Source organism: Colobus angolensis, unplaced genomic scaffold (genome assembly GCF_000951035.1).
Source record: "Colobus angolensis palliatus isolate OR3802 unplaced genomic scaffold, Cang.pa_1.0 Scaffold376, whole genome shotgun sequence".
Taxonomy (NCBI): Eukaryota; Metazoa; Chordata; class Mammalia; order Primates; family Cercopithecidae; genus Colobus; species Colobus angolensis.
Genome location: NW_012117110.1, coordinates 1099432 through 1114892, shown reverse-complemented (window position 1 = coordinate 1114892; position 15461 = coordinate 1099432). Strand labels below are relative to the sequence as shown.

General features: G+C 40.0%; 1 protein-coding gene across 1 annotated transcript in view; it reads right to left on the bottom strand.

Annotated features, from left to right (window-relative positions):
• The window catches only part of LOC105520273 (hepatoma-derived growth factor-related protein 3), a 49078-nt gene extending 36396 nt beyond the window's left edge, over positions 1–12682 (bottom strand). Inside the window, exons 1-4 of the mRNA XM_011953893.1 lie at positions 12578–12682; positions 11416–11492; positions 5313–5451; positions 4505–4663 (exon numbers count right to left, since the gene is read on the bottom strand). Of these exons, the coding sequence (XP_011809283.1) occupies positions 4505–4663; positions 5313–5451; positions 11416–11492; positions 12578–12682 (480 nt within the window). The remainder of the gene's footprint in view (positions 1–4504; positions 4664–5312; positions 5452–11415; positions 11493–12577) is intronic.
• Positions 12683–15461: the final 2779 nt, after the last annotated feature.

Here is a 15461-nt window from a genome sequence, read left to right as displayed (position 1 = left end):
TTCAAGTGAAGATCAAGAATGACAACAGTAAAAGTGAAACGCTTTCTCCTTATAATTGTTAAAATGTAGCAACTGCTTTATATAGTAGTTTTCAAATAGTCCTCCATAGGCAGTTCTTTTTTTTGAGAAGGAGTCTCACTCTGTTGCCCAGGCTGGAGTGCAGTGGCGCTATCTCGGCTTACTGCAAGCTCCGCTTCCCAGGTTCACGACATTCTCCTGCCTCAGCCTCCTGAGTAGCTGGGACTACAGGCATCCGCCACCATGCCTGGCTAAGTTTTTTGTATTTTCAGTAGAGACGGGGTTTCACCGTGTTAGCCAGGATGGTCTCCATCTCCTGACCTCGTGATCTGGACGCCTCGGCCTCCCAAAGTGCTGGGATTACAGGCGTGAGCCACCATGCCCAGCCCCCAGCAGTTCTTATAATAATGAACAACTCCCTAAAATTTATAATGCTCATAAAGGATCTTTATGAGTAACCTTATAAATTAGTTTATAAGTATTACAATTTGGCATGTATTTGAGATATACAGAACAGAATTAGGGCATTACTGAAGTTTTATTAATGAGTCACAACATTCAGTATTCTGTGAAGAAATCTGGCCGCCAAGCTCTATTCCGTAACCTTGACAAGTTTTTCAGATTACTGAAACTCCTGTAATTTTGGAGAAGGACTCTGTTTCATCAGTGTGGTCTTAAATTGGTTGTGTGTTTGATTTTCGCTACCTTTGTCTTTTTTTTTAACTAAAATTACTAGTGGTTTATCAACGCCAGTTTAGTTTGTTGTGAGGCTCTCATTAGTCCTATTGTATATAGTAAATAATTTGTACACAAAATATTTTTGACCTATAATTCTCCAGTATCTGTTATGACTCAAATATGAATAATTCATAGCCTTACTGCTAAAGAGAGAAGACATATAATCTCCCTCAAATCTGCTATAGTATGACTTTTCATTATGATTACCGAGCGTTTTCCTTAGAAAACTGAAATTAGGTGAGGTAGAGGAGACAGGTGTGGGGCCTTTCCTTCTACCCAACTGGAATGTAGTAAAAAAAAGTTTGTGAGCCACTAATTTTCCACGCAAAGGAAGACTATTCAATTCTAAGTAATAGACATAAAGAAAAACTGGCTGGGCACAGTGGCTCACACCTGTAATCCCAGCACTCTGGGAGGTTGAGGCAGGCAGACCGTTTGAGCTCAGGAGTTTGAGACCAGCCTGGGCAACAAGATAAAAATCTGGTCTCTACTAAAAATGAAAAAAAAAAAAAAAAAAAAAAAAGCTGTGTGTGGTGGCTGGTGCACGACTGTGGTCCCAGTTACTGGGGAGGCTGAGGTGGGAGGGTAGCTTGAGCCCAGCGGGCAGAAGTTGCAGTGAGCTGAGATTGCACCACTGCACTCCAGCCTGGGTGACAGAGCAAGACACTGTCTCAAAAAAAAGAAAAAAAAAATCACCGTATTTGCTTTTTTTTTTTTGAGACGGAGTCTCGCTCCGTCTCCCAGGCTGGAGTGCAGTGGCCGGATCTCAGCTCACTGCAAGCTCCGCCTCCCAGGTTTATGCCATTCTCCTGCCTCAGCCTCCCGAGTAGCTGGGACTACAGGCACCTGCCACCTCGCCCGGCTAGCTTTTTGTATTTTTTAGTAGAGACGGAGTTTCACCGGGTTAGGCAGGATGGTCTCGATCTCCTGACCTCGTGATCCGCCTGTCTCGGCCCCCCAAAGTGCTGGGATTACAGGCTTGAGCCACCGCGCCAGGCCACCGTATTTGTTTTTTAAAAAGGAAGCAATTGGGAAGCCAAAGTGAACAATGAAGTTACGCTAGGTGAGTGGTTCTCTAAATGTGGTTCCCAGATAGCAGGATCAGCCTCACCTGGAAATTTGATTCCTAGACCCCACCCTAGACCTTCTGAAACAGAAATTCTGGGGATGGGGTTCAACAATGTTTCTATTTTACTTAACTGAAACTACCAACCAAGCCTAAAATGTCATCACCTTAAAATGTGGTGATTTTTACTTTTTACAAGAAGGGAAAACAGGGATTTAATGATACAAATGTGGAGTGTTTCCAGTTAAGATCAAGAATGATAGTAAAAGTGAAAAACTTTTTGTTCTCCTAAAAAATATAGTATAACTACTAAAAGTGGCAAGCTTGTCAAACAATGTAAGCTTGTCTTTATAAACCTTCCATGTAATTCTAAAACATGTAACAGTTTAAGAACCATTATGCTAGGTTATTTCATTGATATTAAAAATAAAAAGCTATTCTTCTTTTTTCCTTTTGAGACAGGGTCTCACTGTTTCCCAGGCTGGAGGGCAGTGGCATGATCATGGCTGACTACTCGCCTGGACCTCCTGGACTCATGCAATCCTTCCACCTCTGCCGCCAAAGTATCTGGACTACAGGTGTGAGCAATCACTTTCGGCTAATTTTGTTTATTATTTGTGGAGATGAGGTCTCACTATATTGCCCAGGCTGGTCTCAAACTCCTGGGCTCAAGAGAGCCACTTGTCTCAGCCACTCAAAGTGTTGGGATTACAGGTATGAGCCATTGTGCCCAGCCAAAAGGCTATTAAATGATCATGAAGTTGTAATCTTCAAGGAAAGCAAAGGAAATGATCCCTTAATTTAAAATAGACAAACATTAGTAAGCTAAGTGTGTCTTTACCCTTTCTCTGCTTTAAATTTTAAGTCCACCCAGGTGGAGCCCCATTACTTCTGGTCTTTCTAACAAGCAATAAAATAATGGCATTTAAAAGCCACATATCCACACTATTAAATGCCTAGGCAACATTAGGTAGCTTAAATAATTTAGGGTTGCACAACACATTAGGTGGAAGCTCCGCAGGCAATCGTAAATTAAGTAAAATCAATTCAAGTAGGTGTTTAAATGAAGTTCAAAATTCTAAAAGAAATTCAGCTTAAAAAATAATTGCAATGGAAGATAAAGTCTGACAAGGAAAATTCTAATTACTTTGTTGTCATTTGCAAACTTTATCCCCCTCCAAGGCAATCACATGTTTTTCATTAGGTACACAGGAAATAATGCTGCATTCACACAATTCTGCCTGTATGCCAGTTGGGTAGTTGGGTAAGATTTTATATACTGCCAAAATAAAATGCTGGTAGCCTAATAAACTCTAGGTACTTGTTTTTAGAGTTTCCTAAGTATATTCACCCATTAAATACCAGAATTTAAATAGAAGTAATTTATCCAGGTATTCAGTTATATGACAGACCAATTATAGTGAAACCTGTACCAATCTCTGGTCCTCAAGGATCCATTTATCTTGCTTTCAGTTTCTAAAAGGTGAATAATTTTCACAACCTCAGAGTTCTTTCAATTGTATTTCTGAATTACCATATGAAAAAACCTAGACTTTCAATTTGTAAATCTAGGATCATGTCATTCCTCTATTTAAAACCTTCAAGTATTGTTAGATTTGGAATAAAATCCAAATTTCTCATTACGGCCTAAAAGTCTGCATTATTAGGCCTTTGCCAGCCTTTCCCCCTTGGTCATGATTTTCCAGCCACACCTTCTTTCAATACAGGAAAAACATGCTAAACTCTTCCCTGCCTCAGAGCTTTGCTGCTACATTCCTTTCCCTCTGCCATATATGGCTTCTTCTCCCACTCTCTTCTTTCAGGTCTCAGCATAAACTACACGTTTTCAGAAAGCCCTGGTCACCCTATCTAAAATAGGGGACCTACTTTAGGTCCCCCTGCTCCCACTGAATTCCTTCACACCCTTTCACAATTTATTATTTACATGATCACTGTGTGCCACCCCCACTCTCTATTGTACTATAATTTATGTGAAGGCAAGAATGGAGTTGCTCACCACTGTATACCTAGTCTGGTGTCTGGAATATACTAGGTGATCAGGAAATAAAAGAACTGAATAAATAAAGAGCCAAAGCACATTCTTTGAAGCAGAATGACAAGTAAAAATATATCTTTTTAGTCATGTCACATAGTAATGTTTTGGTCAGTGACAGACCACATACACAAAGCCTAGATGTGTGATAGGCCGAACCACCTAGGTTTGTGAAAGTATACTCTATGTTGTTTGCACAATGACAAAATTGCCTAATGATGCATTTCTTAGAACTCTATAGTTAAGCTGCATGTGATACCTTTACACATATAGTACATAGACATAGTCTTGAATTATATTGTGTCTCCTACATTTCTCAATTCTTTAGAGCTTGTCCGGAGGTTATTGTAGGAGGCAAAGCTACTCATACATCCTTAACTAAAGAACAGTCCCCCTTCAACTAAAAAGGTGGTATTTTCAGGGCCAAATCAGCCCTAAAGAGTCAATAGTCAGACTGCTCTAATATCTAAGGTTACCTGACTTCCCTCTGCTGTATTTTGTCTCTAAAGGCAGAGGCTCCATAGAATTTAGTATATTTCTATGTACCCAATAAATACATGGAAAATAATCTAAAACTGTTTAATGAATATGAATGTAACATTAATAACAACGGGAAGCTTCTTAGTAACCTTTGAAGTATATGACTTTTTCCGTTTTGAGCCTGCTTTTTCATTCTTTCTTTTGCCTTTTCCATCTTCTTCTACTCTATCACCTTCTTCCTCACTGCTTGCATCTGCAGTATTTCCACCTTCTCCCTCAGTTTCTGAAGAGCTCTGTTGCTGAATTGCCTAAGAAATAATAAAATATTAGCTCATTACATTTTTGAAAAAATAGCAAAGAACAAACACTGAAAAGAACTACTCTGTTTTTTTGTTTTTTTTTTTTTTTTTGAGACGGAGTCTCACTCTGTCGCCCAGGCTGGAGTGCAGTGGCCGGATCTCAGCTCACTGCAAGCTCCGCTTCCCGGGTTTACGCCATTCTCCTGCCTCAGCCTTCCAAGTAGCTGGGACTACAGGCGCCCGCCACCTCGCCCGGCTAGTTTTTTGTATTTTTTAGTAGAGACGGGGTTTCACCGTGTTAGCCAGGATGGTCTCAATCTCCTGACCTCGTGATCCGCCCGTCTCGGCCTCCCAAAGTACTGCGATTACAGGCTTGAGCCACTGCGCCCGGCCAACTACTCTGTTTTAATTGGAAAGGGTTCCACTTACTTGGAAGATTGTGAAAAACAAAGGGCTGTCAAACTGAATTTTCCAATGGACACTTGATTTGAACCTTTGTAATTAAGAATTACATTTAATCCAAAATGCTATTGGAGTCAAAAAGAATTCTGACTTCAAGGTAACTACTATTAGTAGAAAGGTCATATAAGAAAGATCTGAAAAAGTATTAAAACCAAAGAAATGAGATATAGCAAGTGACAACGAAGTAAACCATTACCTGGTATCCAGTAAACTTTACTCCTGGGTTATTTTCTATTTCCCACAATCCTTCATTAAATCCTTTCCGTTTGTTTGACTTTCCAAACTTGTCTTTGTACTCCTTATATGGAAAAAGGTCTTTGGGACCTAGAAATGCACTGCAGAGATATATTAGAAATATAATTGACACACTGACCTTCAAAAGTAAGATATTTTAAATATCAGTATCGATGAAGATATCAGAGCATATTATAGCAAACAAATGTAAAGTACATATAAACCCTTCAAGTTAGGCACATATTACAAGGTGTTTTAGACACATACTTCAAGGCAGAAAAAATGGATAGCTAAGCATACAGCCACCTGGATTGTGCTACTTTGATTTTAAATTATCAATATCTTCATTTAAAAACCAACTTTTAGTTACATAAGTAGAATTAAATATGTCTACTTTGGCCACTTAAATCTATCATCTTAAACTAAGATTTATCTATGTTAATGTTACCATAGGTAAGGGTTTTATGAAATTCACAGTAAAAATATAAATACTAGAATGAAAAAAAGATTTTAACTCTCTATATAGTACTTCCCCACTTAACTGTGGTTTTGCCTTCTGTGGCTTTAGTTACCCATGGTCAACTGTGGTCCAAATATAGTCAATGGAAAATAAACAATTCGTAAGTTTTAAATATTACACCCCTGAGTAGTGTGGTAAAATCTCACGCCCACTCCATCCCACCTGGGACATGAATCATCCCTTTGTCCAGCATATCCATCATATTTGCACTACCTGCCCACTAGTTACTTAGTAGCTATCTCTGTTATCAGATGGAAAAATCATAGTATATATAGGGTTCACACTATCCATGGTTTTAGGCATCCAATGGAGGTCTTGGAATGTATCCCCTACAGATAAAGGGGGTACTACTGTATCACGGTAGTATATTTATTCACTATTATTTATTTCTTTTTTTTTGAGATGGAGTTTTGCTCTTGTCGCCCAGGCTGGAGTGCAATGCTGTGATCTCAGCTCATTGCAACCTCCATCTCCCGGGTTCAAGTGATTTTCCTGCCTCAGCCTTCCAAGTCTGGGATTACAGGCATGCTCCACCACACCTGACTAATTTTGTATTTTTAGTAGAGACACGGTTTTGCCACATTGGTCAGGCTGGTGTTGAACTCTTGACTTCAGGTGATCCGCCCGCCTTGGCTTCCCAAAGTGCTGGGATTACAGGCATGAGCCACCGTGCCTGGCCTATTATTTCTATAAATTAAAAAATCATGTTAGTGTTTAATGAGGCACTAAGTAAGAAAAAAATTAGAAGTGACAAAGCAGATAGACTCTTACCCCATTTAAACCATATCCTAAATCAATCATAACCAAGAAAAAAAAAAAGAAATTAGAACAAATTCTGAGTCTAACAGATCTGAGCATTCAAATCAGAGTCTTTGGGCCACAGTTCTGGCTGACACCCCTAGAGCTTACTTTTCAAACTGAGATTCACATATTCCTTCATTCAACAACACTGATTGAACATTTGTTAATACAATGTGTCAGGCACTATTCCAGAGGAGCTATAGGGAACAAAGAGACAAACATCTCTGTTTTCTTGGAGCATATGTTATAGTGGCAGGGGTGGGGGCTTGGACAATAGAAAGATAAATAAAATATATAGTATGTGTGCTAAAAAAAAAAAAAGCAGAGAAGGATGGGAAGAATAGGAAGTGGATTTTATTATTATAGATATACAGATCAAGGAAGGCAAAGGGAATAGCTAAGTACAGAACAAAGAAAGTGAATGAACAACTCATGCAGTTACCTGGAGAAGAAAAGAACAGGTTGAAGAAAGATCAAGTACAAAGTCCCTGAGGTGGGAGAGGAAGAATGCCTCACAGGTTTGAGAAACAGAAGAGTCGGTGTGGCCAGAGTGAAATGAGTGACACACTCATTTCTGGACGACCAGTGTGAGAGAGGTTAACAGAGTGGGGGCACAGATTATTTAGGGGCTTGAGGGCCAATATAAAGGCTTTGAGTGAGATGGGAAGCCATTAAAGGTTTTGAGAAGAGAAGTGGCAATTTATGTTTTAATAGGATAACTTTGGCTGCTGTACTGAAAACAGACTGAAGACTTAGTTGCTACAGTAGAAGCAGGGAGACTAATTAGAAGGCTTCTGAAGTAATGATGGTGACTTGAACCAGGGTGTAAACAGTACTATTGGTAAGAAGTGGTCAGATCCTGAATTCATTCTCAAGAAAGAGCATCAAGATTTGTTGATGGGCTGGCATATGTGAGAAAGGGTGGAGGAGTTGAGGATATCGCCAAGGTTTTTTTGCTTTTGTTTTTTTTTTTGTTTTTTTTTTTTTTTGAGACGGAGTCTCACTTTGTTGCCAGGCTGGAGTACAGTGGCGCGATCTCGGCTCACTGCAACCTCGGGCTCCCTGGTTCAAGCGATTCTTTTGCCTCACCCTCCTGAGTAGCTGAGATTACAGGCATGCACCACCATGCCCAGCTAATTTTTGTATTTTTAGTAGAGACAGGGTTTCACCATGTTGGCCAGGATGGTTTTGATCTCCTGACCTCGTGATCCGCCCACCTCGGCCTCCCAACATGCTGGCATTATAGCCATGAGCCACCACGCCCGGCCATCTCCAAGGTTTTAGACTGAGAAATAAGACGGAGTTGGTATTTACCAAAATTGAAATAGTTTTTGGGGGAAACAATATTTGGGGGCAAAAAACTCAGTTTTGAATGTTAAATTTAAAATCCAGTTTAGATATCCAAGTGAAGATGTCAGGCAGTTGGAGAGAGGACTCTGGAGTAGAGGGGAAAGGTGTAAGCCAGAGATGTAAATTTGGAAATTATCAGTAAAGAGAAGATACTGAAAGCTTTCAGACGAGAGGTTAACAGTTTACTACTGATCTCTGTAAATTCCATTTTCTGCCTGGGTCTCAGTGTTTATCCCTCGCCTTGTCCAGCTGATCAAAAACTTCAAGTTCACTAAAACACCTGGGTAAGCTTGCTGACCCCAGAGCGGTTTAAGCAGCACCAAACTTTTCCTTATTATTCACCTTCCATTGCTCAGTCAGCATGATTCCACCTCATTGAACCCAGAAATAATTTATTACATTACTGGACATCTTAATAAAAAAAGTCAAAGTCTTGCTTGATAAACTGAACACAATAAATGGACTTTGTGTATGGCAACTTCACTTTTAGAGGAATCTGTCATGAATTATTAGACTCTAGCTTTTGACCTTCCCCAGTCTTTGACACTATGCTTAAGAAATAACTGTGGGCTAAGTTGCCTCGTATTCACATCAGCTACTTGATGCTAACCAGAGCTTGCCCATACTTATTTTTTTGGGCAGGGGAGAAAGGGTCTCTCACTGTAGCTTTGGCTTCCAGGCTCAAGTGATCCTCCCACCTCAGCCTCTTGAGTAGCTAGGACTACAGCCACCACACCTGGCTAATGTTATTTTTTGTAGAGACAGGATCTCACTATATTGCCCAGGCTAGTCTCGAACTCCTGAGCTAAAGTCATCCTCCCGCCTTGGCCTCCCAAAGTGCTGGTATTACAGGCATGAACCAGTGCACTCAGCTGCCTATACTGTAATAATGCCACAAGAGTCAGGGCTAATGGTCATTATTTTTTGATGAAAGAGTTAACAATTTTTGCCTTCTTTATTTTTATCTTGTCCCACTTTTGGATACCACTTTTGGATGTACGAGATGGATGTCTTCCTGCTACAGAGAACAGAAAGCATTCTTTTTATGAATAAATGATACATTTTTACTAGCATTCCACAAGAATGACTTTAACTGACAACCGGCCGCTTGCTACTGCTGGCAAGAGGGAGCCTGAATGAACTATTCTAAAACAAGCTGTAATTTTTTGATACACAACCCTGTTTTTTCTGGATTACAGATGATTGTATAAATCAAATCCTCTCTCAATTGGTTAACTGCATATGTTTTAAAATTTTTTAAGCGTAGAAAAGAAAATACATTTTTTCAAAGCTAAATGCACTGAGGATGATATATTTTTCCATGTTAAGGATTCCTTGAAAATTGTCTAGACTAAAACTACTGGGTTTATGTTATACGAAGCGGAAGAACTTGGGGTTCCAGTCACCTATCTCAGAATTAGAAAAGATTCAAAGTCATGTTCTGAGGAAAATTCTGGTCCTGCCTAGGGTACTCCTTTAGCTGAACCAAACATAGCCTTCTTGTTAAGCTCATATCACTTTTCACATACCTCCCCTGCATCATTTAACTAATTTTAATTTAATCAACAGCTATTTTTTAAACACCTACCATGGGCCAGGCACTGACATAATTTCTGCCTTTGGAGAGGGTGAACATTCATACTTGCTATGGCAAGTATAATCTCAGGTTCACGGACACCCAATACTTAGTAAACTAAGTTCAACAGAACCAATGTTATGACAGGTTTTTTGAAGTTCATTCTCTCCAGGTATTTTTAAATCTGCCTCTGGATGATCAAACCAGCAAAAAATCACATATGGACTACAGTACAACCAGATCACTTGGAGATGGGTTCTAAAAAAATCAAACCAATGGTACAAAAACAAAATGGGGAGGGAGGAAATAAGGAAAACGCAAAAATACGCATCATAGAGCCCTATGTATTTATTATAGGTAAAACTTATTTCTAAGCTTTCTAGAAACCTCTCTAAGGAGGAAAACATGATCAATTGCATAGTCCATAATGTCTATTACATAAAAATAATATAAAAGTAAATAAAACTTCCTGAAACTACAATTATTTCTCATATGAAAAAAAATTTGTCTTGAGAGGCTTCTCCTGACTCTCTTTCAAAACAAGAATGAGGAAGATGTTGGGTGGCAGAGACAACAAGCTAAGAAAGTTCATGCTAGGCTCTACTAACATTCAGATGAATATAAGTAATGACCCTGAATTTGAAGACTTTAAAATTTTGTGACAGTTTTTAGCTTTTCTCCACATTTCCAATTTCTGTTCCATTTGTTTTCTTGTTGTAAATAACCATATCCATTCCCAGTGTGTCAAAGATTGCCAACTATTCCACAGTATTCACGCTCTTCTTTTTTCCTATACTGCATAAAGCAGGGTACAGAGTTGCCCAGCTAGAGACAATTTCTCAGCTTTCCTTGTAGCTAGATGTGGCCACATGACCAGGTTCTTGTCACTGGAATGAATGCAAGTGTAAATGATATACAGTAAGTCCACACTTAACGTCGATAGGTTTTTGGAAACTGTGACAACACTGAACAAAAAGATGTTAGTTGACAGCCTGCTGTCTGATGTTTCCTTTAAAGTCGCAGTTTCCAGGAATCTATCCACTTAAGTGAAGACCTACTGTATGTAACTTCCTTGTCATTTCCTTACAAGGAACTACTTGTTCTTCACCTCTTCTCTTTCCTCCTTCCCACTGCCTGCAAGATGCACATGTGTTGCTGAGCCAGTTTTTTTTTGGTTTGTTTGTTTTAGCACTCAATGACATGACAAGAAAACAGAAGCAGCTCGGGTCTCTAGAGCAAAGTAGTCTACCCACCCCAATCTACCTGCCTACCTCTGAATTATTTCAAAAGAAAGAAACAAACTTCTATATTATTTGAGACATTGTATTGCTAGGTTCCTTTATTACATCAGTGTAGTCTGTACACCAACAAATACAGTTAGAAAGCCTAAAAAAGGTGGTATATTTCCTTGAGGGCCCAACAAGGTGAAAGAGCCTGAGAGAACATAACTTTGTTCTCTGAAACATGAATGGAAAAAATTTCTCTGGAAGGGAAATATATAAGAGCAACACAAGAAATTACTGGGAGTGGTATAGAAACCACTCTAGGACTTAAAAGTGTCCTAGAGGAGACTTCTGGGCGATGACCAACATTTAAGCAGAAACACAAATGATACTCAAAAGCAAAGATATGCTTTTAGTCAAAAAGACTTCTATCACGAAAACTATTTACATTAAGAAAAATACATTATTAAGTCTGGTAATTTTATATAATTGATTATAATGATTTTAACAAGATGTAAGATGTCAGAGATCATCCATAACAATGCAGCATAGCAGAGTCAAGTTAGAGCTGTTGAAACTATTTTTGCTAACTTACGTTTCATGGGTGCCAAAAAAGAAGATAGGATACTTGTTTGCTGGAGGCTTCACAGCTCCCTCTGGGAGTTCATCAATCTATGAAAGATAAATTTAGTTACTGAGTGAGTGGTTACCATAAATACAAAGTGAGCATTGTTCTGATAATTTACTGCTAATTTCAAAATAAAATCAATCAAAACTCAAATAGTTTTTTAGAACTTTAAAAAATGATTCTAAAGTTCCTATTTGGCCCACCACACTTTGGAAGTCAACTCTAGGAATGGATTACAACCATTATAATAATTTACAAGCAGGAGCGAAAACTACTCGTTTCCTTTGACTCAACAGAATCACTCCAGGGAATCTGTCCTAGTGAAAAATTACAGTAACAACAACAACAAAAAGAACATAAAAAGATGTACTTCTTTTGAGTAACGGTGAATACATATACATCCCTAGAAACATAAATAATGCATAACAGAATTACAAAAATTTAACTTGACTAACTATTATGCAGTCATTAAAAGACATCATCTCTTGCCTGGACTACTACAAGTCTCTCCTCCCACCCATTTAAAGTGGAATTCCCTTTGAAGATGCACATCTGATTATGTCACTTCCTTACTTCAAATCTGTCTATAGCTTCTCATTGCTTACAGCATTCCTAGCTGTACATCTGACTTACTTATGGAGCTTTAAAAAAATAAAGATATGGCCAGGCGTGGTGGCTCACGCCTGTAATCCCAGCACTCTGGGGGACCAAGGTGGGAGGATCATGAGGTCAGGAGATCGAGACCATTCTGGTTAACACAGTGAAACCCCATCTCTACTACAAATACAAAAAATTAGCCAGGCGTGGTGGCGAGTGCCTGTAGTCCCAGCTACTCTAGAGGCTGAGACAGGAGAATGGTGTGAACCCGGGAGGTGGAGCTTGCAGTGAGCCGAGATCGTGCCACTGCACTCCAGCCTGGGCAACAGAGTGAGACTCCATCTCAAAAAATAAATAAATATATAAATAAATAAATAACCCTTCCTCAGATATACCAATTCTTACTTATAGCTGAGGTTGAGAATCTCTGATAGGCTAAAGTTAAAATTCCTCAGAATAGTATATAATTACACATGCATTATTCCTTAGAATGTTTCAAGAAACAGTTTTGACCAGTCTAAACTCCTGTCACTTTTCGCTCCTCATGCCATGATTCGGCAGTGTGAAACTGCATGGAGTTGTTTATAGGCATGCTATTTTCTTTCATGTAGCCTTCTCTGATGGTTGAACTTCTCATCTTTCAGACATATAATGTTCAATTACAAAAGTAAGTATTTACAAGAAGAAAATAAACCACAAAAAAACTGCCAGAACTTTTCTTCTGAGATGTCATCAGGCAAGTTCCCAGAAATGCTTACATAGAAATGCTTTCTGGTTTATACCCCAGCTTCCCCTCTCTACCTCAATCATGGCAACTCACAGCATTCACAGGTGTCTAGCAAGTGGGGAACCCTGAAATTTAAGTTTCATTAGCTTCATGGTAAATCCATCTCTGCATGTCACTCTCTCGAAGCAGGATCTATGTACAAGTCCTGGGTACAACTCTGTCACTTATTGGCTGTGTGATCTTGGGCCAGTCACTCAACTGCAGTTTCTTTATATCTTCACATGTAACTACTGCCATTCATCATATAGGGTTGCTGTGAGCAAATGAATGGTGGTTTAGAATCTCTAGCACATACCAGCTGCTTAATAAATGACAGGTAGGTGTTAACTGCTGTTATTAGCTATCGCCCCTAGAGAAAGAGCAGCTCTCCCCATGTGGCTTAAAAAACCCTCCACTACCCGCCTCTTATCGACTGACTTCTCTGACTTTCCCCCATTGTTCCTGTCTACCCTGTGAAGCCACATGACATGTCTGTGTGCAGACACATTTTAAAAGTCACTTCTTTTGGGAAGCCTTACCACACTGCCCATTGTGGAACTTACTGTTTCACTGCCGTAACTGCTGAATTCTGTATATGCTTCTATTGTTGAACTTTTTACCTAGTGCTACTCTATTTCCAGTTTATTATTCTTCACTAGACTATGAAATTCTTGAATGTGGGAGCCATGTCTTATTAAAAAGTCTGTCCCTACTATCTAGCACAATATCTGGCACAGAGTGATTTTTAATCTTTGTTTTCACAATGATAAAAGTTGCTCTAGGTGAGTCAGTGCATGAGTAGTGAGAAGATGTGAATGCCTAGAACATTACTGTATACCACTGTAGACTTATAAGCACCATAGACTTATGCTAAATTTATAAAAATAATCCTTCTTGAATAAATAATTAACCTTAGCTTACTGATTTTTTTATAATACTATACACACACACACACACACACACACACACACACACACGCTTGGTGACTTGGAAATGATCTGTATGTGCCATTGCTGGGTGCCCCACCCTGCTCCCCTGAGATCTTGGTGCAGTGGGCCTCTCTGCTCAGGCAGATCTCTAGGCAATCAGAGTATCAGCTTGCCTGGATCACCAGTCTGAGTCACTCCACCCCTCCTGTGCAGAGATTTTGGTGTAGGACGGCCTTCTCTACTCCACACCCAGGCAGATCTCCAGGTATTGGGAGCACCCACTCACCTGGATTAGCAGTCTGACCCAACCTACCATTCCTGAGCAGAGATCCTGGTGCAGGGAGGCCCTCTCTGTTCCATGCCCAGGCAGATCTCCAGGCACTCGAAGCACCAGCTTGCCTGAATCAGCAGCCTGAGTTGCCCCATCCCTCCTGTGCAGAGATTGTGGTGCAGGGGGCCCTCTCTGTTTCATACCCAGGCAGATCTCCAGGCATCTGGAACACCCATTCCCCTGGATTAGGCATTCAGGCCACCCTCAATTCCTGGGCAGAGAACTTGGGGCTGAGGAGGCTTCCCAGCTCCATGCCTAGGCATACCTCTGGGTGCTTGGTGGCTGCCCGCTGGATTCTCCCTCTGTACTGGTGCTTGTGCCTGCCATTAGGGGACCTACCTGGTCCAGCCCCACCCTTCATGACCCTCCCACAGTGGTGTGAGGGAGCTCAGACCATTTGCATTCCATAACTCAGTCCATTGCCTGAGGCAACAGAGAGCTTCCACCAGCAAACAAGGATCAAGTATATACCCAGCCATGTTGACTGCAGCTGGCTCTTACTTATAAGTGCCATCTACAGGCTTGTAAGTCAAACTGCATAGCCCAATGTAAAACCCACCAAACGAAGTGCATAGGGCTATAAAAGCAAAGCCAAAAAACCCTACCCAGCATACTCTACAGTCATACTCCTTAAAGAGGGGATAAAATGGAAAGGGAAAGAAAATAATAACATAATCGACAAAGAAAGAAAAAGAAAAATCCTACCCACACGAAAATAATTACAAAAACCAGAAGTGCCAGCATCTCCAGATGAGAAAGAACGAGTGCAAGAATTCTAGCATCATGAGAAAAAGCTGAATGTAATGATACTACCAAAGGACAAAGGTCCCTAACCAAAATGGAAACTTAGGAATGACAGAAAAAGAATTCAAAGCATGGACTGTAAAGAAACTCAATGAGATCCAAGACAAGGTTGAAAATAACATAAAGAAACTTCTAAAACAATCCAGGAAATGAAAAAAGAGATAAATAACTTACACATCAGAGCTTCTGGAATTAAAACAAAAAGAATTTCAAAATACAATTTGAAAGCTTTAGAAACAGACTGACTAGAGCTGGGCACGGTGACTCACACCTGTAATCCCAGCACTTTGGGAGCCCAAAGTGGGCAGATCACGAGGTCAGGAGATCGAAACCATTCTGGCTAACACAGTAAAACCACGTCTCTACTAAAAATACAAAAAATTAGCCAGGCGTGGTGGTGGGCACCTGTAGTCCCAGCTACTCGGGAGGCTGAGGCAGGAGAATGGCATGAACTTGGGAGGCAGAGCTTACAGTGAGCTGAGATTGGGCCACTGCACTACAGCCTGGATGACAGAGCAAGAATCCGTCTCAAAAAAAAAAAAGAAAAAAAAAAAAAGAAAAAGAAATAGACTGACCAAGCAGACCG